Below are 27,493 nucleotides of genomic sequence, written 5' to 3'. Positions count from 1 at the left end.
ATAAATTTAGGCTTCCCTTCTCAACTTAATCATTGCCTCTTGTAAAATATTTTTTTTGTATCCCAGTATCTAGTTCAGAACCTTGTATATGGGTAGGCACTTACTAATTATATATTGAATGAATAATATTTGTGGAGTTGAACTCTCTTAAATGCTTTGGATATCTAAAACTCTTCAAAACCACTCAAAATAAAACTTGGTATCAGAACATTTTCAAGTATTGCTAGCTCAGTAAATTACTTTTGAGGTCCTTGCTTCAGTGATTGTGAAAGGGAGAAAAGAGGAAACTTACTGGTATTTTGGTAAGTATGTGCTTAGTTTGCATACCTGAAGAAAGATAACAGGTCTGATGAATTTGGCTTTGTCCAAGTAATTCACCAGCCCTGATTTTTATACTTAGGTGTGTCTAAAATTACTGTATTTCTGAGTGGTTTATGTTACTTTTCAGTAGGTATATCTTGATCTTCCCCCCTTTTCCCTTAAATAAGCAGGATTGCTTCACAGTGGAGGGGGAAGATTTGAGGCATGACTTTGAGCGCTTACAACTGGCCATGGAAATGGTAGGATTTCTTCCCAAAACACGAAGACAGTAAGTTTATTTACTGTAGTCTTATTCTTTGGTAGAGAACAAATCATTTGTGTTTTGAAATTTTTCTTCCTTAGTCCTTTGAAATAATTTTCTGACTGATGTTCCTGATCTAGTGCCTCCATCTTACGCATTGCTTAGAACTGTATTTTTCTATAAGTCTTGTTTTGAATTTTTTTGTCATAAATTCTCTGAGAATCTGTTGAAAGCTGGAGCTCTTCTTCCTGTAAAATGTGCATCCATAAACGTGCATATAATTGCAAGAGTTCATGGTGACCCTAAAACCTCTCTATGGACCTTTCTTAAATACAGTTGCTTTGTAACAGTTTTTATAATTTCTTGTTTTCTATATCATTGATTTCTTTATTTTATTAAGATATGCATACCTGGTAGTAAAACATAATTTTCTATGTATTTCCTCTGTAAATTTATGTCTGTACTATGTACTTTGGTCATTGTAAATTTAAACAAAATGGAAATGTAAGAAAAAGGTTGAGATAGAGATGAAGTAAATCATATTTAAAATAAAGCAAATTATTTAAAAATAAAGTCACAGAAAACCTTGACTCTCACCAGAAAAAAATAGTAACTTACCACTTTTTTTTAAAGGAGAGAGAGTCAATAAATATGTCAGATCTGATTATACTGTCAACTTGTAATCTCTCACTAGGAGTAGAGGAATATCAGTCCTGCCTTTTTTTTTTTGTTTGCTTGTGATTACATTATTGGTATCAATCTTTGTTTACCAGATTATTTGCCAGAATCCTTTTATGAAAGTAAAAACCAAATAATATACTTTGTAAATTTGCAAACTCATTTTATTGGGGACATAAATTACAATTCACTGAAAGTTACTTTAAATAAATGAGAATATTCCTGTCAATGCCTTCATGCTGTAGTAACATCCTTCACTCAGGATACATCATTGATTGACACCTGACTGATTGACATATGGACTGAAGTGTCAATTTATATGTTAAGTAATAGTGAAACTTCATTTTTTTTTTGTAGATAACTTGATTTGGAAATAACAGTATTTACTTCTTATACACCAAAGTATTGTCTTTTATATTTTCTGATGTGACTATCCCATATCCACTGGAAATAATATGTTCTTAGTAGCCTGACCTTCAATTTGGCCCTTCTGTATTGCTCAGATATTTTTAGATATTTCCTAACACAAGTTTTGCATTTTAACTAGACTGATGGTGTTCTCTCAAACATTATACTGTATTTTGCATATTCACGGTTTCATCCATTCCATGAAGGAATGATCATCATTTCTTTTCCACTTGCACACAGTTTCAATTGTGTAGATAGAGAGCATATCACATGCACTGCTATTCCCCTCCCCTGTATCATGATTGATTCTGTTATCAAATCATAGCATTTTTTCCTACTGCACTCTGATCTACCCCACAATCCCTCTTAAGACAACCTTGCAGGCAGGCTAAAATTTGGCATGTGAATTGAAATCTGTTTGTTTTAGAGTACTTTCATGTCCTGCTTTTTTTTTAACTTTTAAATATTCTAAATTATTTTTTTAGTTTGCATAAATGTGTCATTGATATACAATCTTATGAAGGCTTTCCATGAGCAACATTGTGGTTACTACATTCCACCCGTATTATCAAGTCCCCTCTCACACCCCATTGTAGTCGCTATCCATCAGCATAGTAAGATGCTATAGAGTCACTACTTTTCTTCTCTGTGCTATACTGCCTTCCCCGTGATTCCCCTACATTATTTGTGTTAGTCATAATGCCCCTTAATCCCCTTCTCCCTCCCTTCTCACCCACCCTCCCCAGCCCCTTCCCTTTGGTAACTGCTAGTTTCTTCTTGGAGTGTTTGAGTCTGCTGCTGTTTTGCTCCTTCAGTTCATGTCCTGCTTTTTTAATAAAATTTTTCTTAACTGTTTCTGCCTTCTGTATTTTTAGATGTCTTGCTCTATAGTATAGTTATTTATTTATATCTCCTAGTGCAAGATTATAAGCTTTTTGAGAACAGAGATTCTTATTCATATTTATAAATCTTTTTTTGTTGAATTGTAGCATATTATTTTTATGGCATTTATTGCTGAGACTATGCATCATGTATTTCTGTGTGAGAAAACATTGATATTCTGAGTATTGAACCCCAGATTCTGAAACAATGTAATTAGCAACCATATAAACTACTACTAAACATGGTTTTTAAAAAATGGCCTGTGAATTTGTGTATTTCATATCTTTTGGTTTCCATTAGTTTTCATAATGTTTTAGTTGATAATGAGTTTCTTTTCTAATCTAACTGAGAATACTTCTATGAATTATTCCTTTATAACTGTCTTGTATTTTGTTAATAATTCAAACATTAAAAATTTTTAATTTATTTGAGAAATTAGACTTGCAAGTCAGATGTTGATTCAAGACCTCTGAAAGTACAGGTATTAGGTTCCTAAAGCAATGTCTTTGTTTTACTTAGAATACTTCCTAATTTTAGGAAAACACATAGTTCAAATTTATAAGTAGAACAGGTTTGTAGACAAGGCACAAAGATATATATATATGTATTTCCAGGAAAGGCTCTTAGATGAATTGTTAAGCTGTGTTAAATGCTTTTAAGATGTCAGGTAAGTTAAGGACATAATGTACTTTCCTTAGTTACATGGAGTCCTTGGTAACCTCTATGAGACATTTTAGTCGGGGGCAGGCCCCAGATTGAGATAGTAAATGGGGAATGATGAAGTAAAGACAAGCCGTATAAGTTAACATTTCAATATGCTTGTTTGTGAAGGGAACAAGAAGATGTGGGATCTAGGATAGGTTGTTTAAGAGAAAAGCAGACGTGAGATTATTTTGATGGAAGTTCTTATAGGTTCATGTGAGAGATAGGAAATAGGTATAATAAAATTTCTGAGTAAACTGGAGTTCATGGAATATAGAGCACAAGTGGAGGGTTTAGTTGTTTTGTTCCTTTCAAACAAGAGGAAAGGACAGAAGAGAGGATTCAGATGTAGATGTTTCACACCAGGGGACTGATACATAATATACCGCAGTGGCCTCATACTGTTTTTTAAAAAGCATTTGTTAGTGGCACCACAGTATGATGTAGGCAATCATTCCTTAGGTATAATTACTAATAAAAAATCAGTCAAGCTACTTGGTTAAAAAATGCAGATTTCAAAGGCTTTTTCTTTAATGATTCGAATAATTCAGAGATCTGAAATAGGGAAAGGGCATTTAGAAAGGATGAAAAGCATTTAGAATGGCATGGACTTTGAAACAATGAAGCAATTCAGACCATGGCAAGAAGTTCCCTTCAAACAACTCTGACAAGTGATGCAAAATGAAAAAGCAAGGTTATGTGAAGCACTTTGCACAGTGCTTGACATAGTAAACACTCAATAAATTTTACAGTTAAAATTGTTACTCCCATATTTATCTTTCTGAAGACTAAATACTTCATATTTGTACCAGCTAATTTGTTTGATTTGAATTTTGAAATGAAATAAAAGAATATACACAAACAATCTGTAATTTGTGGTTTTATTTTCACAGGATTTTCTCTCTTCTCTCAGCAATACTACACTTGGGTAATATCTGTTATAAAAAGAAGACATACCGGGATGACTCCATAGATATCTGTAATCTTGAAGTTCTGCCAATTGTCTCAGAATTATTAGAAGTGAGTGATTACATTCTCAGTTGTCATTTCAAATGCTGGTAGCTTCTCAGTTTTTATTTTGCAGGACTGTTTTGTAGGTGTAAATGAGTTAATGCTTTTTACTAACATTGTTTCTCCGAAGGATGGAATTTTTGTGAGTGTGCTGGAATCTTTAGGTTTGAGATTTCTCCCCTGCCTCCCCTTGCCGCAGATATTCATAATCCCCCAACTTGCTGGGTAGGATGAACATTTCAGTCTAGACTGTAAAATGTTCTAGAACTTTGCTAGGTTTTTTCCTCCTGTATTTGAGATTTCTTCTCATACTAAATTTTTGATTAAATTATTTTATTCGAAGATAGGGTATCTGGATAAGTGAGGAGAAAAGGGTGCACTACTTTTTCTTTCTTCATGTCTAAATAGGAGCCTAAGGTCTTCATCTCCTGCCCAGCTTCTTCCCTTATCAATGTCTTTATTATCTTTTTCTTTCTTTCTGGAATGACAATTTTTCATGTGTTCTCAGTTAATATTTCATCTTGCCAGATTCATCTTAAAGCGGTATCATTCTTTTAGTCCCTCTCCTTTGACAGAACAAGGACATGCAAGAGTATATACTAACCTGTATATATTCACGTATCTACAAATATTTTTATGGAGCCATCTATATTTATATAAAGATAAACATAAGGTCATACTGATGTTTTGAATTCAATTCCAGTATACATGTATAGCAGTGTTAGGTTTCTTAACCTGTACGCCTGTGGGAAATGACTTTATCAGATGGAGTAGAGTGCTTATGTGTAGTTCCGTTCTCTTTTAGTTTTACAGATTCCATTCATTTTTGAAATTACTTAGGTCAGCACTTTTTCCTACCCCCTTCATTGGGGTTGTCTCATATATTTGTCATACAGTTAGATTAAATTCTCTTGCCATGATCTGTATTCTTTCCTAGGATCCCCCAACGTCTTAAATAATTTTTAAAAAATTTGTATACATTAAGATTTACTGTTTGTGCTGTATATACGTTGTGACAAATGCATGTCATGTGTCCTCCATTACAGTATCATACAAAATAATTTCACTGCCCTACAAAATCTCCTGTGCTTCACCTACTCAACCCTTCCCCCCAGGCCCTTGGCAACCACTGATCTTTTTACTAGCTCTGTAGATTTGCCTCTTCCAGAAGGTAACAAATTGGACTCATGCATTATGTTTTTCACACTGACTTTTTTCACGTAGCAGTACATGCATGTAATATTCACCCATGTGTTTTTCTGCCTTGATAGCTCATTTCACCTTACTGCTGGGGAACATTATCTTTCTTATTTATCTAGCTTTAAGAGTGTTTATTATTTTTTACATGCTGGGTATTGCCTGTTAACTTTAATGGAATGAGTTAGCTTGGCAGAAGGGGCAGAAGGGAGTACATTGAATTGGAACTAGACTCACTCATTGGAAAGAAATTCTACTAGGATGTGGAGTATGGTATCTGAAAGTAGTAATTTTGAAGGTCATGAGGGTCAGAGAACATGGTATTTCAGTGAGGCATTTCAGGTGGTATTTTAGTCAACATTTAGTCAACAGAAATATTTGATATTGTAATACAGGGCTTTGTGGCTAATGTTCTTAGTTCAGGCATTCAGTGAGTACTAAGGCATCTGGTCCTAGTGCAATATTCTTTCTTTGGTGAGAGATCACTAAGAACAAGTCACGGAATTCAAAGAGGAACTCAGGTATTGATAAAAGAGAAATCCAGTTTTTAGAATTGTTCTTACCAGTGTCAGAGTTATACTAACAACATATGTGATTTGATTACAAATCACTTTTGAACCAAAGCTTGTTAAATTCCTTCTTATTATGTATTGTTGGAACAATTATAGGAATGGAAGTTTGGTAGTAAGTAGAAAAATGATATCTTCAAAGTTGAGGAACTAGAGAAGTACTGAGAGGACCTGTCATGTATCCTGCCTATAATTAGTTCTTAGAAATTATTTTTAAAGATGATCTCCTCTAATTGGTTAAAATTGATAATAATAACTGTAAGGCTTTTTGTTGAGATAAAATTTAAAGACAGCCACAATAACTGGTTTATTTAAAATATAAACTCTTAAGATTTAATTTAATTTTCCTCAAAGTAATTCAACTCAATGATACATATTTAGTTTTTAGGAACAAATGTTTTAAAAATAGTCACCGTAAATGTTCTCTTAATGTTTAAAATTTTTTTCTGTATGGTGTTAGCTGTTTGTATTTCTTAATTTTTTTCTTTTGATTTGTGTGAGATTTGTCTTTCATTTATTTTCAAATAATGGGTCTTTAAATTTGTCATTACTACCATTTTACTTATTATGTATTAATTTCTGTTTTAACATATTTTCTCCCTTGTTTTTTTTGTTAAATGATTACTACTTACAACATATATAGAAAACAATATAATAAACACCTGTGTACTCACAACCCCACCCAAGTAATAAAATCTTGCATATAATTGAAGCCCACTGTGTACTCTGCCCTCACCAGAAGTAAACACTGTTACGAATTTATCAGTCCCATTCTTGCTTCTGTATTTTCAGAATAGACGTTTCTATAAAGAATGTATAGTTTTATTCTATATGTTTTCAGACTTTATATGTGTTGTACTGTGCTTATCATTCTAAAACTTGATTTTTATTCTATAATATGTTTTTGAGATTGTTCATACTGATCTATATAGGATAGATTCTTTTTAGCTACTATATAAGATCCTATTATATGAATGACTTAATTTATCTTTTTTTAGTGGGGAGTGAGGTTGTTTGTAATTTTCCATTTATCGATAAGTACCGTGATAGGCATTCTTGTATATGTCTCCTTATTAACATGTGAAAATAATTCTAGGGTATAGTCCAAGTAGAATTTTTTGGTTATAGTATATACTGACAAATTACTCTCTACAGTGGTTGTACCATTTTATACGAGTGTATGGAAGTGACCTTTGCTTCATGTACTTGGCAGCTTACATTTGTTGGTTCCTTTAAAAAATGTTTTCAGTCTACTGCATAGATCATTTATTTTTAGAAAGCTAACTCCATACATATTTTAGAAAGCACTATTTTAGAAAGCTAATACCATACAGAAAAAATTTTTGAACAAGAAATATTTTTTGCTTGATATATTGTCTCCATACAATTATATGAATGTTATACCTTTATTATGTATATTTATTATTATATCTGTATTATATTATCTTTTTTATATATTTATTATGTTTATCTGTATTATATATGGATGCGTTTATTAAATGTCCTTGTTTTACCATTTCATACTCATCAGTATGGCAAAAATCAAGAAGTCTGATAAAACCAAGTATGGTCAAGATTTGAAGAAATAGGAATTCTGAGTTCTGCTGCTGAGATATCAAATTGTGTATAGTAGTTTGGTGGTGTAAAGCTGAAAATGTCTACACTACAACCTAGTAATTACATTTTCAGGTGTGAACACATATGCAAGAATATTCACTGCAGTTTATTTTCTAATAGTACAATATTTTAAATAGTGTAAATGCCTATAAGTAGTAGAATGGATTACACACTGGTAATTTATATACTGGGATGCTACAAAGCAGTTAAAATGAATAAGCTTATTCTACATTATCGACATAATTAGATCTCAAAAACATATGAACACTATAGTACCATACTGATAAGAGTAAGATACACTTGGACAATATAATATAGTGCTTATGAATATATATAAATAAAAATGGGCTGAAATGAGACAAGTTAAATTTATAATAGTGTTTGCCTCCAAAGAGAGTGAAAGCAAAGGAAGCATTAACTGTAACTTAAATTTAACATCTGTAAATATACATAAACTCAGTGTAATGTTCCTGGAATTTTGGAAGTAGTGTCACTTTTTAGTCCTTGTCTCCTGGGATTATCGTTGATCATCTTAATTAAGCGTTTTTTGTACTATTGTATATTTTCCATTTTCTGCACAGTGAAACATGTTTATTATGAGCAGAAAGAAAACTTTCAAAAAACCCATCTGTCTTATTTCCCCTGTTCTCTTTTTTTTTAGGGGGGGAAGTAGAGTGAATGGACACTTAAATTCCACTTTAGCTAGTATTTAAATTTTTCAGTGTATTGTCTTTGTTTCTGTTTTTATTTTTTCTTTGTTGTGCATTTGTTAATCTCATTAAATATATTTTCTCTATTTAGCTTTTGAATAAATAATTCGACCTATTGTCATAAATCTGACATACTGAATTTACTTTTCTGTTGTGCAGGTTAAAGAAGAGATGCTATTTGAAGCATTAGTTACGAGGAAGACTGTGACAGTGGGAGAAAAGCTTATTTTACCATACAAGCTGGCAGAGGTACGAATAGGTTTTACTTGAAATCAAAGTACTCTGAACATTTCTAGAAGTATGGGTTTCTGTTCTTAACAGAATGGAAGTAACAACAACAAACAGTCTTGGTTGAAATACTTTTGGGGCCCCTGAAATTTGACCATGCACTTTCACCAATTTGGAAACTTACAATTGAAAATTTCAGCAATAGACTTACATTTCTCCAAGAATATTAATCTATTCACCATTCTTTTTTTTTTTTCTTTTTTAGGTATTCTTGATAAACACTATTATGAAGGTTTCACATGAAAAAACAATGTGGTTACTACATTTACCCATATTATCAAGTCCCCACCCATACCCCAGTGCAGTCACTGTCCATCAGCGCAGCAAGATGCCACAGATGCACTATGTGCCTTCTCTGGGCTACACTGTTCTCCCTGTGATCCCCCACACCATGTGTACTGAACATAATACCCCTCAGTCCCCTTCTCCCTCCCACCCATCCTCCCACACCCCTCCCCTTTGGTAACCACTAGTTCCTTCTTGGAGTCTCTGAGTCTGCTGCCATTTTGTTCCTTCAGTTTGGCTTCATTGTTATACTCCACAAATGAGGGAAATTATCTGGCACTTGTCTTTCTCTGCCTAGCTTATTTCACTGAGCACAATATCCTCCAGCTCCATCCATGTTGTTGCAAATGGTAGGATTTGTTTTCTTCTTATGGCTGAATAGTATTCCATTGTGTATATGTACCACCTCTTCTTTATCCATTCATCTACTGATGGACATTTAGGTTGCTTCCATTTCCTGGCTATTTTAAAAAATGCTGTGATAAACATAGGGGTGCGTATGTCTTTTTGAATCTGAGAAGTTATATGCTTTGGGTAAATTCCAAGGAGTGGGATTCCCGGGTCAAATGGTATTTCTATTTTTAGTTTTTTGAGGAACCTCCATATTGCTTTCCACAATGGTTGAACTAGTTTATGTTCCCACCAGCAGTGTAGGAGGGTTCCCCTTTCTCCGCATCCTTGCCAGCATTTGTTGTTCTTAGTCTTTTCAATGCTGGCCATCCTTACTGGTGTGATGTGATATCTCATTGTGATTTTAATTTGCATTTCTCTGATGATTAGTGATGTGGAGCATCTTTTCATGTGTCTGTTAGTCATATGAATTTCTTCTCCGGAGAACTGTCTCTTCATATCCTCTGCCCATGTGTTAATCAGGTTTATTTGGTTTTTGGGTGTTCAGGTGTGTAAGTTCTTTATGTATTTTGGATGTTAACCCCTTGTTGGATATGTCATTTGCAAATATATTTGCCCATACTGTAGGATGCCTTTTTGTTCTGTTGATGGTGTCCTTTGCCATACAGAAACTTTTTAGTTTGATGTAGTCCCATGAGTTCATTTTTGCTTTTGTTTCCCTTGCTCGTGGAGATGTGTTCAAGAGGAATTTGCTCATATTTATATTGAGGAGATGTTTGCTTATGTTGTCTTCTAAGAGTTTTATGGTTTCATGACTTACATTCAAGTCTGATCCATTTCGAGTTTACTTTTGTGTATTGGGTTAAACAATGATCCAGTTTCATTCTCTTACATGTCGCTGTCCAATTTTGGCAACACCAGCTGTTAAAGAGGCTGTCATTTCCCCACTGTATATCCATGGCTCCTTTATCATATATTATTTGACCGTGTGTGTTTAGGTTAATATCTGGAATCTCTATTCTGTTCCACTGGTCTGTGGGTCTGTTCTTGTGCGAGTACCAAATTGTCTTGAGTACTGTGGCTTTGTAGTAGAGCTTGAAGTTGGGGAGCATAATCCCCCCAGCTTTACTCTTCCTTATGAGGATTGCTTTTGCTATTCAGGGTTTTTTGTGGTTCCATATGAATTTTAGAACGATTTTCTCTAGTTCATTGAAGAGTGCTGTTGATATTTCAATAAAAATCGCATTGAATCTGTAGGTTGCTTTGGGCAGGATTGCCATTTTGACAATATTAAATGTTCCTATCCGTGAGCATGGGTTGTGTTTCCATTTATTGGTTTCTTCTTTAATTTCTCTCATGAGTGTCTTGTACTTTTCAGAGTATATGTCTTTCACTTCCTTTGTTAGGTTTATTCCTTGATATTTTATTCTTTTTGATGCAACTGTGAATGGAATTGTTTTCCTAATTTCTCTCTCTGCTAGTTCATTGTTAGTGTATAGGAATGCCACAGATTTCTGCGTATTAATTTTGTGTCCCTCAACTTTGCTGTATTCAGATATTAGATCTAGTAGTTTTGGAGTAGATTCTTTAGGGCTTTTTACGTACAATATCATGTCATATGCAAACAGGGGCAGTTTAACTTCTTCCTTGCCAATCTGGATGCCTTTTATTTCTTTGTGTTGTCTGATTGCCGTGGCTTGGACCTCCAGTACTATGTTGAATAGAAGTGGGGAGAGTGGGCATACTTGAGTTTTTATCATGAATGGATGTTGAATTTTGTTGAATGCTTTTTCAGCATCTATGGAGATGATCATGTGGTTTCTCCCCTTCTTTTTGTTGATGTAGTAGATGATGTTGATGGATTTTTGAATGTTGTACCTTCCTTGCATCCCTGGGATGAAGCTCACTTGATCATGATAGATGATCTTTTTAATGTATTTTTGAATTCAGTTTGCTAATATTTTGTTGAGTATTTTTGCATCTATGTTCATCAGGGATATTAGTCTGTAATTTTCTTTTTTTGTGGTGTCTTTGTGTGGTTTTGGTATTAGAGTGATGGTGGCCTTGTAGAATGAGTTTGAAAGTATTCCCTCTTCTTCTACTCTTTGGAAAACTTTAAGGAGGATGGGTATTAAGTCTTCACTAAATGTTTGATAAAATTCAGCGGTGAAGCCATCTGGTCCAGGTGTTTTGTTCTTAGGTAGTTTTTTGATTATCAGTTCAATTTCGTTGCTCGTAATTGATTTGTTCAGATTTTCTGTTTCTTCCTTGGTCAGCCTTGAAAAGTTGTATTTTTCTAGAAAGTTGTCCCTTTCTTCTAGGTTATCCAGTTTGTTACCATACAGTTTTTCATAGTATTGTCTAATAATTCTTTGTATTTCTTTGGTGTCCATAGTGATTTTTCCTTTCTCATTTCTGATTCTGTTTATGTGCATAGACTCTGTTTTTTTCTTGATAAGTCTGGGTAGGTGTTTATCTATTTTGTTTATTTTATTGAAAAACCAGCTCCTGCTTTCATTGATTGTTTCTATTGTTTTATTCTTCTCGGTTTTATTTATTTCTGCTCTAATCTTTATTATGTTCCCCCTTCTACTGACCTGGGCCTCATTTGGCCTTCCTTTTCTAATTTCATTATTTGTGAGTTTAGACTGCTTATATGGGATTGTTCTTCTTTCCTGAGGTAGGCCTGTATTGCAATATACTTTCCTCTTAGCATGGCCTTCAGTGCGTCCCACAGGTTTTGTGGTGTTTAATTATTCTTGTCATTTGTTTCTATATTGCTTGATCCCTGTTTTTATTTGGTCATTGATCCATTGGTTATTTAGGAGCATGTTGTGAAGCCTCCGTGTGTTTGTGGGATTTTTCATTTTCTTTGGGTAATTTATTTCTAGTTTCATACCTTTGTGGTCTGAGAAACTGGCTGGTATAATTTCAGTCTTTTTGCATTAACTGAAGCACTTTTTGTGGCCTACTTTATGATCTATTTTTGAAAATGTTCCATGTACACATGAGAAGAATGTGTATTCTGTTCTGCTGCTTTTGGGTGCTGAGTTCTGTAGATGTCTGTTAGGTCCATCTGTTCTAATGTGTTGTTCAGTGCCTTTGTCTCCTTACTCATTTTCTGTCTGGTTGATCTGTCCTTTGGAGTGAGTGGAGCCTTGAAGTCTCGTAGAATGAATGCATTGTATTCTATTTCCCCTTTTAATTCTGTTAGTATTGGTTTCACATATGTAGGTGCTCCTGTGTTGAGTGCTTAGATATTTATAATGGTTATGTCTTCTTGGTGGATTGACCCCTTTATCATTATGTAATGTCCTTCTTTGTGTCTTGTGACTTTCTTTGTTTTGAAGTCTTTTGTCTGATACAAGTACTGCAACCGCTGCTTTTTTCTCTCTGTTAGTTGCATGAAATACCTTTTTCCATCCATTCACTTTCATTCTGTGTATGTCTTTGGATTTGAAGTGAGTCTCTTGTAGGCAGCATGTAGACAGGTCTTGTTTTTTTATCCATTCAGTGACTCTGTGTCTTTCGATTGGTGCATTCAGTTCATTTACATTTAGGGTGATTATCGAAAGGTATATACTTATTGCCATTCCAGGCTTTAGATTCATGGTTACCAAAGGTTCAAGGTTAAGTTCCTTACTATCTAAGAGTCTAACTTAACTCACTTAATATGCTATTAGAAGTACAATCTTAAGGTTCTTTCCTTTTCTCCTCCTTTTTCTTCCTCCTCTATTCATTATATATTACATATCATATTCTGTGCTCTTTGTCTATCCCTTGATTGACTTTGGGGATAGTCAATTTAATTTTGAATTTGCTTAGTAATTAGCTATTGTACTTTTTTTACTGTGGTTTTATTACCTCTGGTGATAGCTATTAAACCTTAGGAAAATTTCCATCTATAGCAGTCCCTCCAAAATACACTGTAGAGATGGTTTGTGGGGGGTAAATTCTTTCAGCTTTTGCTTATCTGAAAATTGTTTGATCCCTCCTTCAAATTTAAATGATAATCTTGCTGGATAAAATAATCTTGGTTCACGGCCCTTCTGCTTCATTGCATTAAATGTATCATGCCACTCCCTTCTGGCCTGTAAGGTTTCTGCTGAGAAGTCTGATGTTAACCTGATGGATTTTCCTTTGTATGTGATCTTATTTCTCTCTCTGGCTACTTTCAGTAATCTGTCCTTATCCTTGATCTTTGCCATTTTAATTACTACATGTCTTGGTGTTGTCTTTCTTGGATCCCTTGTGTTCGGAGATCTGTGGATCTCCATGACCTGAGAGACTGCCTCCTTACCCTGATTGGGGAAGTTTTCAGCAATTACCTCCTCAAAGACACTTTCTATCCCTTTTTCTCTCCTTCTTCTGGTACCCCTATAAATCGAATATTGTTACGTTTGGATTGGTCACACAGTTCTCTCAATATTCTTTCATTCTTAGAGATCCTTTTTTCTGTTTGTGCCTCAGCTTCTTTGTATTCCTCTTTTCTAGTTTCTATTTCATTTATCGTCTCATCCACCATATCTAATCTGCTTTTAATACCCTCCATTGTGCTCTTCCAACAATTGGATGTCTGACCGGAATTCATTCCTGAGTTCTTGAATATCTTTCTGTACCTCAATGAGCATGTTAATGATTATTATTTTGAACTCACTTTCTGGAATATTCATGAGGTTGATGTTGTCTTTCTCAGGAGTTGTATTAATTTTACATTGAACCAGGTTCCTTTGGCATTTCATATTTGTATATTGCGCTGTCTAGTGTCCAGAAGCTCTTCTCTTTGGAGCTGCTCCGCCCCTGAAGTAATGTCGGGGGTCGCAGGGGAGTGGTAGCGTTGCCTTGGGGTTGGAAAGAGCTGTTGCCTGCTTCCCGGCTGGTATGCCTGTCTCCACTGCCTGAACCAGTGGGCCGAGTACAGAGGTATAAGCCTCTGTGCTTTGTGTTTGTAGTTGCTGTAGGCAGATCTTCCCTCTGGCTGGCCTAACACCAGGGTAGGATTTGCTGGTTTGTGAGTCAGGTGGGTCTGGCCTGGAGAAAGGCACAGTAGGCTGCATATCATGGAGGGGGTCCTTGGAGCTGTGTAGCCAGCCGGGGAGCTGGAGCACCTGAAAATCGTGAAAGCTCCCAACCTGCTGGGCAGAGTCCACCCAGACAATTTTGTCTACCTGTCCTTTCTCCTGAGCGTTAAGCTCTGTGCAATCCTTGCCCCTTTCGCAGCCCTCTTGCTAAGGGCTTCCTTGTTAGGAAGTCTCTCGGACTGCCTGCCTTTCTTTTGTCCTAGAGCAGCTGGATATGGATCCCTGCTTTCCTCAAGCAGCTGGAATCTCTGTCTCTCCAGGAATTCTGCCTGTCTTAGCTTTCCAATACCCTAATCATGAGAGTATCATGAAAGCACCATGAAATGTAGGTTCGTGCTCCCAGAGCAGATCTCCGGAGCTAGGTATTCAGCAGTCCAAGGCCTCCACTCCCTCCCTGCTCCGTTTCTCTTCCTCCCACCAGTGAGCTGGGGTGGGGGAAGGGCTTGGGTCTCACCGGGCCACAGCTTTGGTACATTACCCTGTTCTGTGACGTCTGCTCTTTTCTCCAGGTGTATGCAGTTTGGTGCCATCCTCTTTCCTGTCGCTCTTTCAGGATTAGTTGTATTAATTATATTTTCATATTACATGCGGTTTTACGGGAAAGCCTCTGTCTCCCCTCTCATGCCACCATCTTTAATCCTCTCCTCTATTCACCATTCTTAAATTTCATATTATTAATATGGCATGAATGACATGGTAGGTTGAATTAGAAACAATTAGTATTTGACCCAGTTGATTATTCTTTGAGGCAGTTTCTTATTTTCTAGCACATCATTCTATTCTGTTTTACTTTTTCACTGTTGGCCAGTCCTTTTTATAGTTTTGTTTGTCTGCGTTTTTCATTTCTTTGTGACCTCTAAAAGATGAGGTGCCCTAGGACATAGTGCTTGTCTTTTCTTCTAGATGATCTCACCTAGTTCCATGGCTGTATATCAGGCTTCTAGGTGAACTTTATTGGTCGTGAGCCATTCCTATTATTGTATACTACTTAAGTGTACAGTAATAGGAAAATTATTGAAAAGCTTTCTATTTTGTAGTGTAATCTTATAAAAATAAGGAGAAATCAAACTATGACAATTATTGTGAAAATAAGACAGGAATATGAGATTAGAAGACACAAAGTTGTGGAAATGATTGATAAGTGGAGAATGTGAATTTCTAGACTGATATTGATCCATTTTTCCTATTTTTGGGTCTTCCCTAACTATACCTACGAATCTATATTTCTTCATTATGTCATATTTTATAGTCTCCATCTTTGAGAGCTTCTTTCTAAACAAAAAAGGCCAAACCTTTATAAGAGTGTTGCCCTTCTTTTATATAAAGGTCCCGTTTTTTTAGGCTTTCTTTCACGTTCTTCATTAAAAAATATTCTTTGTATCTTATTTATATTTTTAACTTTAAATTCAACTTTCTGAGATTTTTTTTGGTTGCCCCTGCTTTATTTTTGTTTACATTTGTTTGGTGAATTTATTTGTTTAGGAAATATTCAAAAACCTTTTTTGTGCCCAGAAGTATTTTAGGTATTGAAGATAAAATATTAGCAGGTGTTAGGAATTTAAATATCTTACTTGGAGAGCAATGGAAAGCTCTTAAAGTGTTTTAAGCAGAAAAGATATCTTAGATATATTTTTAAAAGGATCACTGGCAGCTTTATGAAGAATCAGTTGAAGGAGAGTATATTAGTTTTTTGTAGCTGTGTAATAAACTTAGTCACTTAATACAACACCAATTTTTTTTTTTTTTTTGTGAGGGCATCTCTCATATTTATTGATCAAATGGTTGTTAACAAGAATAAAATTCTGTATAGGGGAGTCAATGCTCAATGCACCATCATTAATCCACCCCAAGCCTAATTTTTGTCAGTCTCCAATCTTCTGAAGCATAACGAACAAGTTCTTACATGGAGAACAAATTCTTACATAGTGAATAAGTTACATGGTGAACAGTACAAGGGCAGTCATCACAGAAGCTTTCGGTTTTGCTCATACATTATGAACTATAAACAGTCAGTTCAAATATGAATACTCATTTGATTTTTATACTTGATTTATATGTGGATATCACATTTCTCTCTTTATTATTATTATTTTTAATAAAATGCTGAAGTAGGTAGATACAAGATAAAGGTAGAAAACATAGTTTAGTGTTGTAAGAGAGCAAATGTAGATGATCAGATGTGTGCCTGTAGACTATGTGTTAATCCAAGCTAGACAATGGCGATAAGACATCCACAAATGCAGAAGATTTCTCTCAAAATGGGGGAGAGGTTCTAAGCCTCCCCTCTGTTGATCCCCAATTTCTCACCTGATGGCCCCCCTGCGACTGTGCCTGTCTTAGGTTGTTCCTCCCTTGAGGAATCTTACCCGTCTCTGACATACAAGGAAATGTAAAGTTGGTAAGTGAGAGAGAAGCCTTATTGTTTGAAAAGGTTAGCTTTTTACTTCTTTCCATATTTATGCCCTGTGGCTTCTATGCCCAGCATTTGTCTTGAGGTATCTTTACCACTTGGAAGAATTATGATACTCGGTAAATTTGATATGAGGCACGAATTCTATTTAAGGGTTGTAATTAGGAAGGAAGAAGAAAAGCTATACAAGTAGCAGGCGGAAGAAAACATGGGAAGATTGATTATTTCTTTGACAAATCTTCTTGTAGAGTAACTTCAGCATGTATAGGTTTTAAACTACTAATTAAATTGCGCACACACATTAACATAATAGGAGTATAGTTACATAACCAAAGCATACCTGTAATTACCAGCCATATCCAGTGAAACCAAGAAAACCAGTTAGGCACCTTAGGCATTTGTGAAAACTTATCTATGATATGGTGGATATTGTCCAACTGAACTTGAACAGTCTGAGAGAAATCAGACAAATTAAAACAACCCATTCCTGGGGAATGTTCACATCCCATATGTTCTTTTAACATTAAATAGTCTGTAGTTGTAAGATTTTGGAGCGCTACAATTTGCACTTCTCCAAATTCTTGGTTGAGCTCCAACAGTATAGATCCAGTCAAATTTGTTGTTTTACTGTATGCACAGGCCAGCTTAGATATCTCCTTCTTCATTCCCATGGCAAGTCCAGGAACTGGTGGGATGAGTGCATCTACAGCTGTAGCAGTGCGTGGATCTTTGTTGGGGTTTTTTGACGATCATCTTCTGGCATGAGTCTTCCAGAGAGTGCTGATGTTGGAAGTTCTTTTTCATATCGTATCTTAGTTCATTTTCGGGGTAGCCCAATTAGCCTTTCATCCTCTGTATAAACACAAACAGACCCTTTGCCTACACTTTTATATGCCCTTTATACCCTTGTGTAGAACTCACTGGAGGTCACCACACAGGTACTGCCCTTTTTTTTTTTGGTATCATTAATCTACACTTACATGATGAATATTACGTTTCCTAGGCTCTCCCCTATACCAGGTCCCCCCTATAAACCCCTTTACAGTCACTGTCCATCAGCATAGCAAAATGTTGTAGAATCACTACTTGCCTTCTCTGTGTTGTACAGCCCTCCCTTTTCTCCTATCCCCCCATGCATGCTAATCTTAATACCCCCCTTCTTCTTCCCCCCCCCTTTATCCCTCCCTACCCACCTTTCCTCCCCTGTCCCTTTCCCTTTGGTACCTGTTAGTCCATTCTTGAGTTCTGTGATTCTGCTGCTGTTTTGTTCCTTCAGTTTTTCCTTTGTTCTTATATTCCACAGATGAGTGAAATCATTTGGTATTTCTCTTTCTCCGCTTGGCTTAGTTCACTGAGTATAATACCCTCCAGCTCCATCCATGTTGCTGCAAATGGCAGGATTTGCCCTTTTCTTATGGCTGAGTAGTATTCCATTGTGTATATGTACCACATCTTCTTTATCCATTCATCTATCGATGGACATTTAGGTTGCTTCCAATTCTTGGCTATTGTGAATAGTGCTGCGATAAACATAGGGGTGCATTGGTCTTTCTCAAACTTGATTGCTGCATTCTTAGAGTGAATTCCTAGGAGTGCAATTCCTGGGTCAAATGATAAGTCTGTTTTGAGCATTTTGATGTACCTCCATACTGCTTTCCACAGTGGTTGAACTAATTTACATTCCCACCAGCAGTGTAGTAGGGTTCCCCTTTCTCCACAGCCTCGCCAACATTTGTTGTTGTTTGTCTTTTGGATGGCAGCCATCCTTACTAGTGTGAGGTGATACCTCATTGTAGTTTTAATTTGCATTTCTCTGATAATTAGCGTTGTGGAGCATCTTTTCATGTGTCTGAATACAACACCAGTTTTTATCTGATAGTTTCCATTCTTTGTCACTCAGTCTGGGCACAGGTTAGTTTGGTCCCGTGCCCAGGGTTTCCAAGAGGCTGAAGTCAAGATGTCTATCAAGGCTGTGGTCTCATCTGATACTCAACATCCTCTTCCAAGTTCACAGGTTGTCAGTGATTTCAGTTTCTTGCAGTTGTAGGACTGCAATCTTTAATTTCTTTTTGGCTCTCAGGGGCCATTCTCAACAGCTAGAATTTACTTGCCGTTTCCTGCCTTGTGATCTTATTCACAGCATGGCATTTTGCTCCTTCAAGATGAGCAAGAGAATCTCTGATAGAAGGACTCAGTCCCTTTTAAGAGCTTTCTCTGATTAGATTAGCCCTTCCCAGTATAATTTCTCTTTGATTAACCAAAAAAATCAATTGATTTTTGGTCCATAATTATATCATTAAGATCCTTCATCTTTGTCATATAACATAGTTATGGGAGTGAAATCCATCATTTTACAGTCATGCCCACCCTTAAGAGTAGGTGGTTATACAGAACCATGTATACCAGCAGATGGCAATCTTGGGGACCATTTTAGGATTCTAACACACAGGGTGAGTGAATGTGGAAAGATGAGTTTGGACACTGAAAGAAAGATGTTCGCTGCTTTCTTTATAATGGTGACATAGTGATAGGGAGAAATGGATATATTTAAAAAGAAAGAAATTTAGATGGTAGAATAACAGGATCTGGCAAATGTTTTCTTAATGGGAAGCAGGGAGAAAGGAGGAGGTATTGGATGAATCCTAATTTTGTAGTTCATACAACTATAAGAATCAGTACCATTTAGTGAGATATGAAATACTAAGTGAAATCTTGATTGTTTGGGAAAATATTAATTGGTATTTGGGCTAATTGAGATTAAGCTGTGACTGAATTTCAGGAAAAAAAGACTGAAAGTATAATGGAGTTATATGGTGAATAGGTATTAGTGTATTTTGGTATTTCTGGATTCTATCAGACTATGATATTTTATGAAAATAGTAGTTAATATAAACCATAAATAGATGGGTTTTAGTTTCCAATTGAGTTTAAAGATCTGCCTTTTAACTAAAAAATTATACCATTTATATTTATTGTGATAACTAATATGTTTTATTATTTTTTTTGTCATATACTTGTTCATTTAAAAAATATTGTACTTTTGCTGAATTTGATCTGATTGTCTTCATTCCTTTTTCCCCCTTGGGAATATAATATATATTATATTTGTGTAGTATATATAATACGTATTATATACATTTTATATATTTGTTATATATAATAAATAAAACAGTTATTCTTTCTGTATTTTCTACCGTTGATTTTCTTGATATTTTAAATATATTTCATTGATAACTTGCCTAAGTATAGAATTCCAGAGCCACATTCCTCTTTCTCTCAGAACTTGTAAACATTTTCCAATTACTTTAGAGTTTCTAATGTTGAAGTTACAGTTGATACTTTTCCTCTCTTTCCTATGTAGGTAATGACTTAGGTAGTTATTTTTTGGTCTAGGAACTTGAAACTTTAATTTTTTTCCCACTAAAATTCAGAAATTCATTCATTATCTATGTGGTTGGTTTTGGTATTATCTCCATTTTGCAAAAACTTAAGCTGTAGCCTAAGAGTTTAAATAACTTGACCAAGGTCATACAGCTAGAATAAATAGAGAAATGGGTTTGGAAGATAGTCTAGGTCTTAATCATTACTCTGTACTTCCTCTAAACTTCAGAACAGAGATATAAATATACGCTTAAATATACAGGCTTCAAAATAAGTCCCTAGATAGTAAACATATAAATTATTAGAAGTTGTAGTCTTCTAAGCTCCAGGACTCAATTTGCTAAGATATGTGTCCTTCTCTTTATTTTTTAGGTTTTAGTGCTTTCTAAATGTTGAATTTTCTTGAACAAGCTTTATTTTTTAGAACAATTTCAGATTTACAGAAAAATTGAGCAGATAGTACAGAGAGTTTCCATGAGCTGGAGAAAGGTTAAAGTGAGGGAAGAAATAGTTTGCAAAACTCCATAATGAAAGAATTGTAACTTTGTCTGAGGGTGGAGAAATTCTAGAGGTTACTGTGGATGACAAGTTGAAGACAACCAGGAATGTAACTGTTGTACAATGATTATGTTTTAAGAGTTGGACTAGGATTCACAGATAACTGATGCCTTTTGCTCTGCTTGGAAAACACTTTTTTCCATTCCTCTGCCTGGAATACTCTTTCTCACTTTACCTGGCAAGGTTCATTTGTTTGTAAACTCCCTATTGTGCCTTCTTTACTAGGTGATATATATATACCCCAATTTTCAGTAAAACTATTTTGTGCCGAGTGACCCACATTTTGTTCCCTTCTCTTTCATGGCAGTTTTACCCTAGATTTCCTGAGTTGGACTAAATTAATGATATATATGGAAAACTTCAATTATAGCTATTTATATTAAGAGAAAAATTATTGTCTAATTCAGGAGAGTAAGCTTTCTTTCCTGAATGAGAGCAAAACACACTTTGTTATAATATCTTAGTCAGATTTTTGCCAGTTTCAACTGTACAGCTAACCCTTCTCTTTTCTTTTTTTCCAGGCTGTGACAGTGAGGAATTCCATGGCTAAGTCTTTATATAGCGCCCTCTTTGACTGGATAGTTTTTCGAATTAATCACGCACTTCTGAATACTAAAGATTTGAAACAAAATACCAAGGTAGACATATATTGGATTATTATTTTTTTTTCCTGGAAAACTTCTTCAAACAAAGGTTAACACATAAAATTAAAAACAGAGTTATGTAGAGTAATAAGTAAGAATCACCTTTTATCTATTTCTGTTGTTTCCCTACTTACTTCTGTTTTTATTGCCCTGTTCAGAGAAACTGTTATTCTGTGTGTCTTTCCAGTCCTTTTTCTCAAGTACTTAACATTCCTGTAGATGTTGCTTTTAGACATAAAAATAGAATCATGCTATCTGTATTTTTTCTAACTTGTATTTTTTTTTACCTAGTATGCCCTGAAATATATCTAGATCTCATTATTTTTAATAATTTTATAGTATTATATAGTATATATGCATACCATAAATTTCTCTGTTAAAAATATATTACATTTGTTTTATTGTTATAAATCATGATGTAACAAATATTCTTTGTGCACCTTTCTGTAGGATAAGATCCTCAAAACAAGTAGCCGGATTAAAGGATATATAGTAGACCCTTGAACAGCATGGGGGTTAGGGGCACCAACCCTGGTGCAGTTGAAAATTTGTGTTTAACTTTTGACTCCCCAGAAATTTTACTAATAGCCTATTTTTAACCAGAAGGCTTACTGATAACATGAACAGTCAATTAATACGTATTTTGTATGTTTTATGTACTGTATACTGTATTCTTGCAATAAAGTAAGCAGAGAAAAGAAAGTGTTTTTTCAAGTAGCTGCAAATCTCTAAAAATGTTTCCAATATATTTATTGAAAAATACCTGTGTATAAGTGGTCCTGCACATTTCAAACCCATGTTGTTTAAGAGTCAACTGTATGTTTTAAATTTTTGATAGCTACTGCTAAATCGCTTTTCAAAAAAGACTATGCTTCCAATAGTAGTATATATAAGTGCCTATTTCCCTGCTTTTTTACTTATACTGGATATTATCAGTATGCTCTTCTGCTAATAGGCTAGGAAGGACTATGCCATTTTATTGCCAATCTTTTCAGTGATATATGAAAGTTGAGCATCTTCTCATGTTTTCACTATTTTATTTCTTTTTATTATTTCTTTATATACTTTCACTGTTTTTATGTTTATTTTGTTTTTTATTATTCCTTGTTAGGAGGCATTATGGATATTGCTTATAGTTTAATATATATTACAGTATTTTCTCTTGACTTTTAATATTTATGTTTTATTTTTGAGCCTGTATGATTTAAACTTTTGTGCAGTTAATTCTGTCATTTTTCCTTCGTTGGCCTGGGTTTTATTGATTTATTTTTCTTACATAGGAAGGTCTCTTCCAGCCCCAAATTATAAGATATTCTCATACTTTTAGAATTTAACTTTTTATGTTCAGGCCTTTTTTTATAATTAGAATTTATTTTTTAATATCGCAGATTTTACTGTCTTAAGTGTAAAATTGCTCTTAATGTGAACTTTACATGCTTTGAGTAAGCCTTCAGCTAGAAAATTAATTGTAATTGTAATCTAATTTACCAAATTGACTTACTTTTGAAGGTCATTATTTTCACTTTTTCATAAGGGCTTTAAATTAGTGAGGAAAATTAAGGAAACAAAATGCTCTTAATGGAGACTTTAAAAAAATCGATTACTATTTATCAACTATTACATCATTTTGCCCAGTAGCTCTCTTAGCACCAGTAGAGAAAAATTGTTTTCATATAACCAAATTGTTATACAACTGTATTTCAAGAATAAGGTAGTGAGGAGAATTTTGGTGTGGGGGTATTAGAGCTGAATCCCTGTATCATCCATAATAATAAGAAGTTAGAAGATAATTTCTAGAAGTAAAATATCAAGAAATAGAATAATAAGCATTTATACACTATTCTATATTCTACTCTAATACGTCATGCCATACCAAACAGCTGAAAGATTTGAGTATTGTTGACTTGAGGGAGCAGAAATTGAGACTGAAGAAGGCATTGTTCTTTTTTTTGTTATACTCCTGTTAGAACTATTTAATATTGTAAAACTTGTACAATTTTTTTTTGTAAATCAAAACAATTTTAAGTTCCAAGAAAGCCACATACATATTCTGATATCATTCGTAGTTTGTACAAGGCTGATTAAATTGTTACCTTGGTTCTTAAAGCAGAATTCTACTAGGATATGAAAGTCAAAATAGGAAAAAAAAACTTGCTTGGTCTTGTTATAACCAGGCAGAGCTAGAAGTAACCTAGCTTTACTTAAGTAACCCTTTTACTTCCCCATAACATGTTCTTTCTTTCCATTTTCTTATCTGTTGACATTTAGGGATTTCTGAGATTGAGATAACTCCGCTTTGTATTTTTCTGTAAAGTAATCCATGGATTACACGTGTTAAAATATTGGGTGTGTTTTTTATAATAAGGATAAAAAGAAAAAAGATGAAGACAAAGAGAACTAAAATGCTTTTTATTTGTGGCATATTTTGTTTGAACACTGGCCCCCAAAATTTCATCTCCCCCACTGTAGAACTTTGAGGATTTTGTTACTTATGTTGTAGATATTTTACTCATGAAGTAAATTTGAGATCATTTTTAAACCATAGTTTTTTCCCCTGTTTTATAGACTTTGTCCATTGGTGTTCTTGATATATTTGGGTTTGAAGATTATGAAAATAATAGCTTTGAACAGTTCTGTATTAATTTTGCTAATGAACGTTTACAACACTACTTTAATCAGCATATCTTTAAATTGGAGCAGGTGAGTATCTAAGTGCATGTATGCTTGTCCCCTCCTGTTCCTGCACCCCTACTTTTCATACACACCATGCATGCATACATTTTTTGAGTCATAGTCATGGTAAGCATTTTAAATCTTATATTTGGTTAGAGACACTATAGCCTTCATATCAGTATAAGTAAATAAAAAATCAGAGCATAGTTTTTGAGCCTTATCATACAGGGTTTTCTTTTTTTTAAAAAAAATAGGCCTCAAATAGATTTAATAATATGTGCTTGTTTGAGTGCACCTTAGAATGAAGAGATTTATGAACTTCTTTTGGGTTTCTGTCCATGGGGTTAATATTTAATTGCTGTTCTTTGCTTGCTGTATGGTTTACAAAGCTAAGTATGCTTGTTTGATTTCCTTTGGTCTTTAATTCCAATCTAGTTGATTGCTTTGGTCTCTTAGTTCTTTATCTGTGGGAGAAAAAGAGTTTACTAATGGAATCTCAGATCAACTCAGATTATGGATATAAGAAAATACGGAAGTGTAGAGAGATGAAAATGGTATCTAGATATTTCTTGTGAGAAGCTCAAATTGTTGAGTTAATGTAGAAGGAGTGAGTTATCAGTTTCCATGGGAAATCTTAGGGTAAATTCAGGGTCAAAGAAAATGTGGGCTTTCTCCAAGCCAAGTTTGAACTCAGTAACAAGTTGAAATTGTAGCCTAGAATTTCAGTTTGTATATCAAGATATAAGCAGAAGCAGGGTTCACATTAAACTCAGGGGAAGTGAAGAAATGAAGTGAACAGAAAGACCATAAGAGGAATATAAAACAGAAATAAAAATATCTTTCTTATGCTGGGGTTTGTTGCCTTCTGTTCTAGCTTTAGGTACCTCTGTTTTTGCTGAAAGGATTATAAGGACTGATTAACAGTAGCAAAAGCATCATTAATCCTGGCCATCTTGATGGATACTTAAAGTTTATTACATGTTTAACACGTAAACTTTTTGCTAGACTCTCCAATAAAGCTGTTAAGAGATAGTATTATTTGTTATAATATTAGCTAATATTTATGTAGTACTTACTATTTATAAGGCAGTTATTATTTTTATTCTCACTTTACAGATAATGCCTTAAGCCAGTATTCAGACTTAACACTCTGGCTCCATAATTCTTGGCTTTAACCAAAAGCTCGTCTGGGATTTGTCTCTTGATTCAGTCCAGTTTTCTTTTATCTAGATCATACTAAATTAGTATTTTTTTTTATCTCTTGCAAATGGGTATATGTGTTGATTGTGGTCTGTATTTTACAAAGCAAAACAATTGCTTTGTGGATCATTAAACAGAAGACTGATTAAGTTGCTTTTGAAGAAGGGTGTTATTGTGAACTGAAATTACTCTTACCCTTTCTAGATGTGTAAATTAAACATTGAAGAGCCATAAGAAATGCCTTGCCTTAAAACATATTTAAAAAGAAAACCTTAAAGTTCATGGAAAATGTGTTCAGAACTGCTTAGGGGTGGGTGATTTTAATTTATTTGCTACTCTAGATATCATATTTTTAGGCGGTGTAGTGGAATTATGGATCAGAAGACTCAGATCTTAAATACGTATTTTTTTTTCATTCAAGTCTCAGTATTCTCTTCTGTAATTTATGCTGTAATGGATATGGTTGTGATGTTAAATATTAGGGATATATAGGATGAATTTAATTAGAACTTTCTGAAGGTATGCAATGATTTCCCAGGAGTGATTCTGGAATATAGTTCTGAATAAAGGCTGAGCTCACCAGATTGTCAATGGGGAAAAGCTATTTTAAACAAAGGTAAAACTATCCTTAAAAACTGAGGCCTAAAGCAGTATAGCACTCTTGATGAATGGAAAATAGTTCAGTATGACTAAAATACAGGCTATAAGGATGGAGACAGGAGGGAAGATAAGTTTGAAGAAGCAGACTAGGGTCATATAGTTGTGGGCCTTATATGTCATGCAAAGAAGATTAGAAGTTTTCTTTCAGAGAATAAGGAGCTATTTGAAATACAGTTAACAGAGGACTTGAATTTGAACTGTGAAAGATAGACTGAAGAAAGGTGAACTGGAAGGAAGGACATAATCTATAAGCAAGTTGAAGGTAGTGTGAGTGAGTGATTCTGAATCAAGGCATTAATAGACTCACTAATGAATGAGTCCTGAATCAAGGTATTAGTAGAGACAATGTGGAATAAGAGACTGAAAGGGTTTCTGTGATTTGAAAATGTACTTCTTATTGTCATTTATAGTACTGTTCTCTTCTTACTTTCTTTACTTGCTTAGAATTATCCTTCAGGTCATTGGTTGTTTAGTAAACTGAAAAATAGTTGTTTATCTGGCATTATGCTGGGCACCAAAGATAAAAAATTTAGAGTGCAGGGATCTTTATTGACATATTGATAATCTAGTGAGGTTTTCTTTTGTTTGTCCCACTGCTGGGGATGTCAGACTAGGAAATTTTTACCAAACTCTTTACCAAACTTGCCATGCAGAGCATGTAAAAAAAATGAACAAAATATATTTGAAGACATTATAGTACCTTCAAATCAGTGAAGTTTTACAGGGCTTAGATATTTAAGCCAGAAATCTAGGGAGATGAACCCAGCATTTGGGGACTGCTTTATTCCTAGAGACATTTTTCTATTCTGGTAGAGGGCTGCTGATTCTGAAAGAGCCAAACTTGAGAATATGAAAAGCTGAACAGGATTTTCTCCGGATTCAAGAACATGAAGGAACCCCCAGGCAACCCCTACAGCCTATGTTTGAGACCACAAAGGGTTACATCTTAGGAGTGAAGATAAACCAGAGATAGATCAGGCATCACAAGGGCTGAATGAAGCCCAGTTTCAAATCATCTCAGTTCTTGATTGGGTTAAAATAGGTGAAGAATTCCTAATGTTCTTAGCCATCTACCAAGAGTAAATTTAGTCTCCGGTGGAGGAAGAAGGGATCATCTTTCGTAAATTATGAAAAATTATCTTGTAATTTTTCATAGACAGTATCCAGCATTCAGTTTTTTAACTGAGAACTTTTTTTAAAGACATACTAATTGGGAAATGAACATGAATAAAAACCATGAGAAATGAGACAATAGTGCCACAGGGGATCTGGATAATGATGTTGTCAGACATGCACTTTAAAGTAACAATGATTTCATGAAGTTTTTTAAAAAAGTGATATCTTTATTTAAGAACCTCACATAGCTTGAAAAAGATCTCAAACTTAGGAAAATCTAGAACTAAAACATAGAGTTAAATTAAGAAGACAAATAATAGTTTTTAACAGTTAGATAAAGCTTAAGAGAAAAATAGTGATTTGGAGGAAGGGCAGGAGAAAGTATTCAGTCTGATAAATAAAGGTTAAAAAAGAAATAAAAATACTATACTATTTGGGGCATATGGGGCATAGTGAAAAGGTCTAATGTAGTGTAGTGTAATAGATAATATGGAAAGATGTATGTGAGAA

General features: G+C 34.5%; 1 protein-coding gene across 8 annotated transcripts in view; it reads left to right on the top strand.

The window, feature by feature from the left end:
• MYO9A (myosin IXA) overlaps positions 1 to 27,493 on the top strand; it is a 358,540-nt gene that overhangs the window by 118,033 nt on the left and 213,014 nt on the right. For all 8 annotated transcript variants that reach the window (XM_057488942.1, XM_057488943.1, XM_057488944.1 and 5 more), the window contains 5 exons: positions 492 to 589; positions 4,126 to 4,252; positions 8,496 to 8,585; positions 21,212 to 21,328; positions 23,900 to 24,034. In XM_057488942.1, coding sequence (XP_057344925.1) covers positions 492 to 589; positions 4,126 to 4,252; positions 8,496 to 8,585; positions 21,212 to 21,328; positions 23,900 to 24,034 — 567 coding nt within the window. The remainder of the gene's footprint in view (positions 1 to 491; positions 590 to 4,125; positions 4,253 to 8,495; positions 8,586 to 21,211; positions 21,329 to 23,899; positions 24,035 to 27,493) is intronic.

Source organism: Manis pentadactyla, chromosome 11 (genome assembly GCF_030020395.1).
Source record: "Manis pentadactyla isolate mManPen7 chromosome 11, mManPen7.hap1, whole genome shotgun sequence".
Classification (NCBI taxonomy): Eukaryota; Metazoa; Chordata; class Mammalia; order Pholidota; family Manidae; genus Manis; species Manis pentadactyla.
The sequence above is the reverse complement of the archived record's forward strand: the minus strand, read 5'-3'. Positions and strand labels throughout refer to the sequence as shown.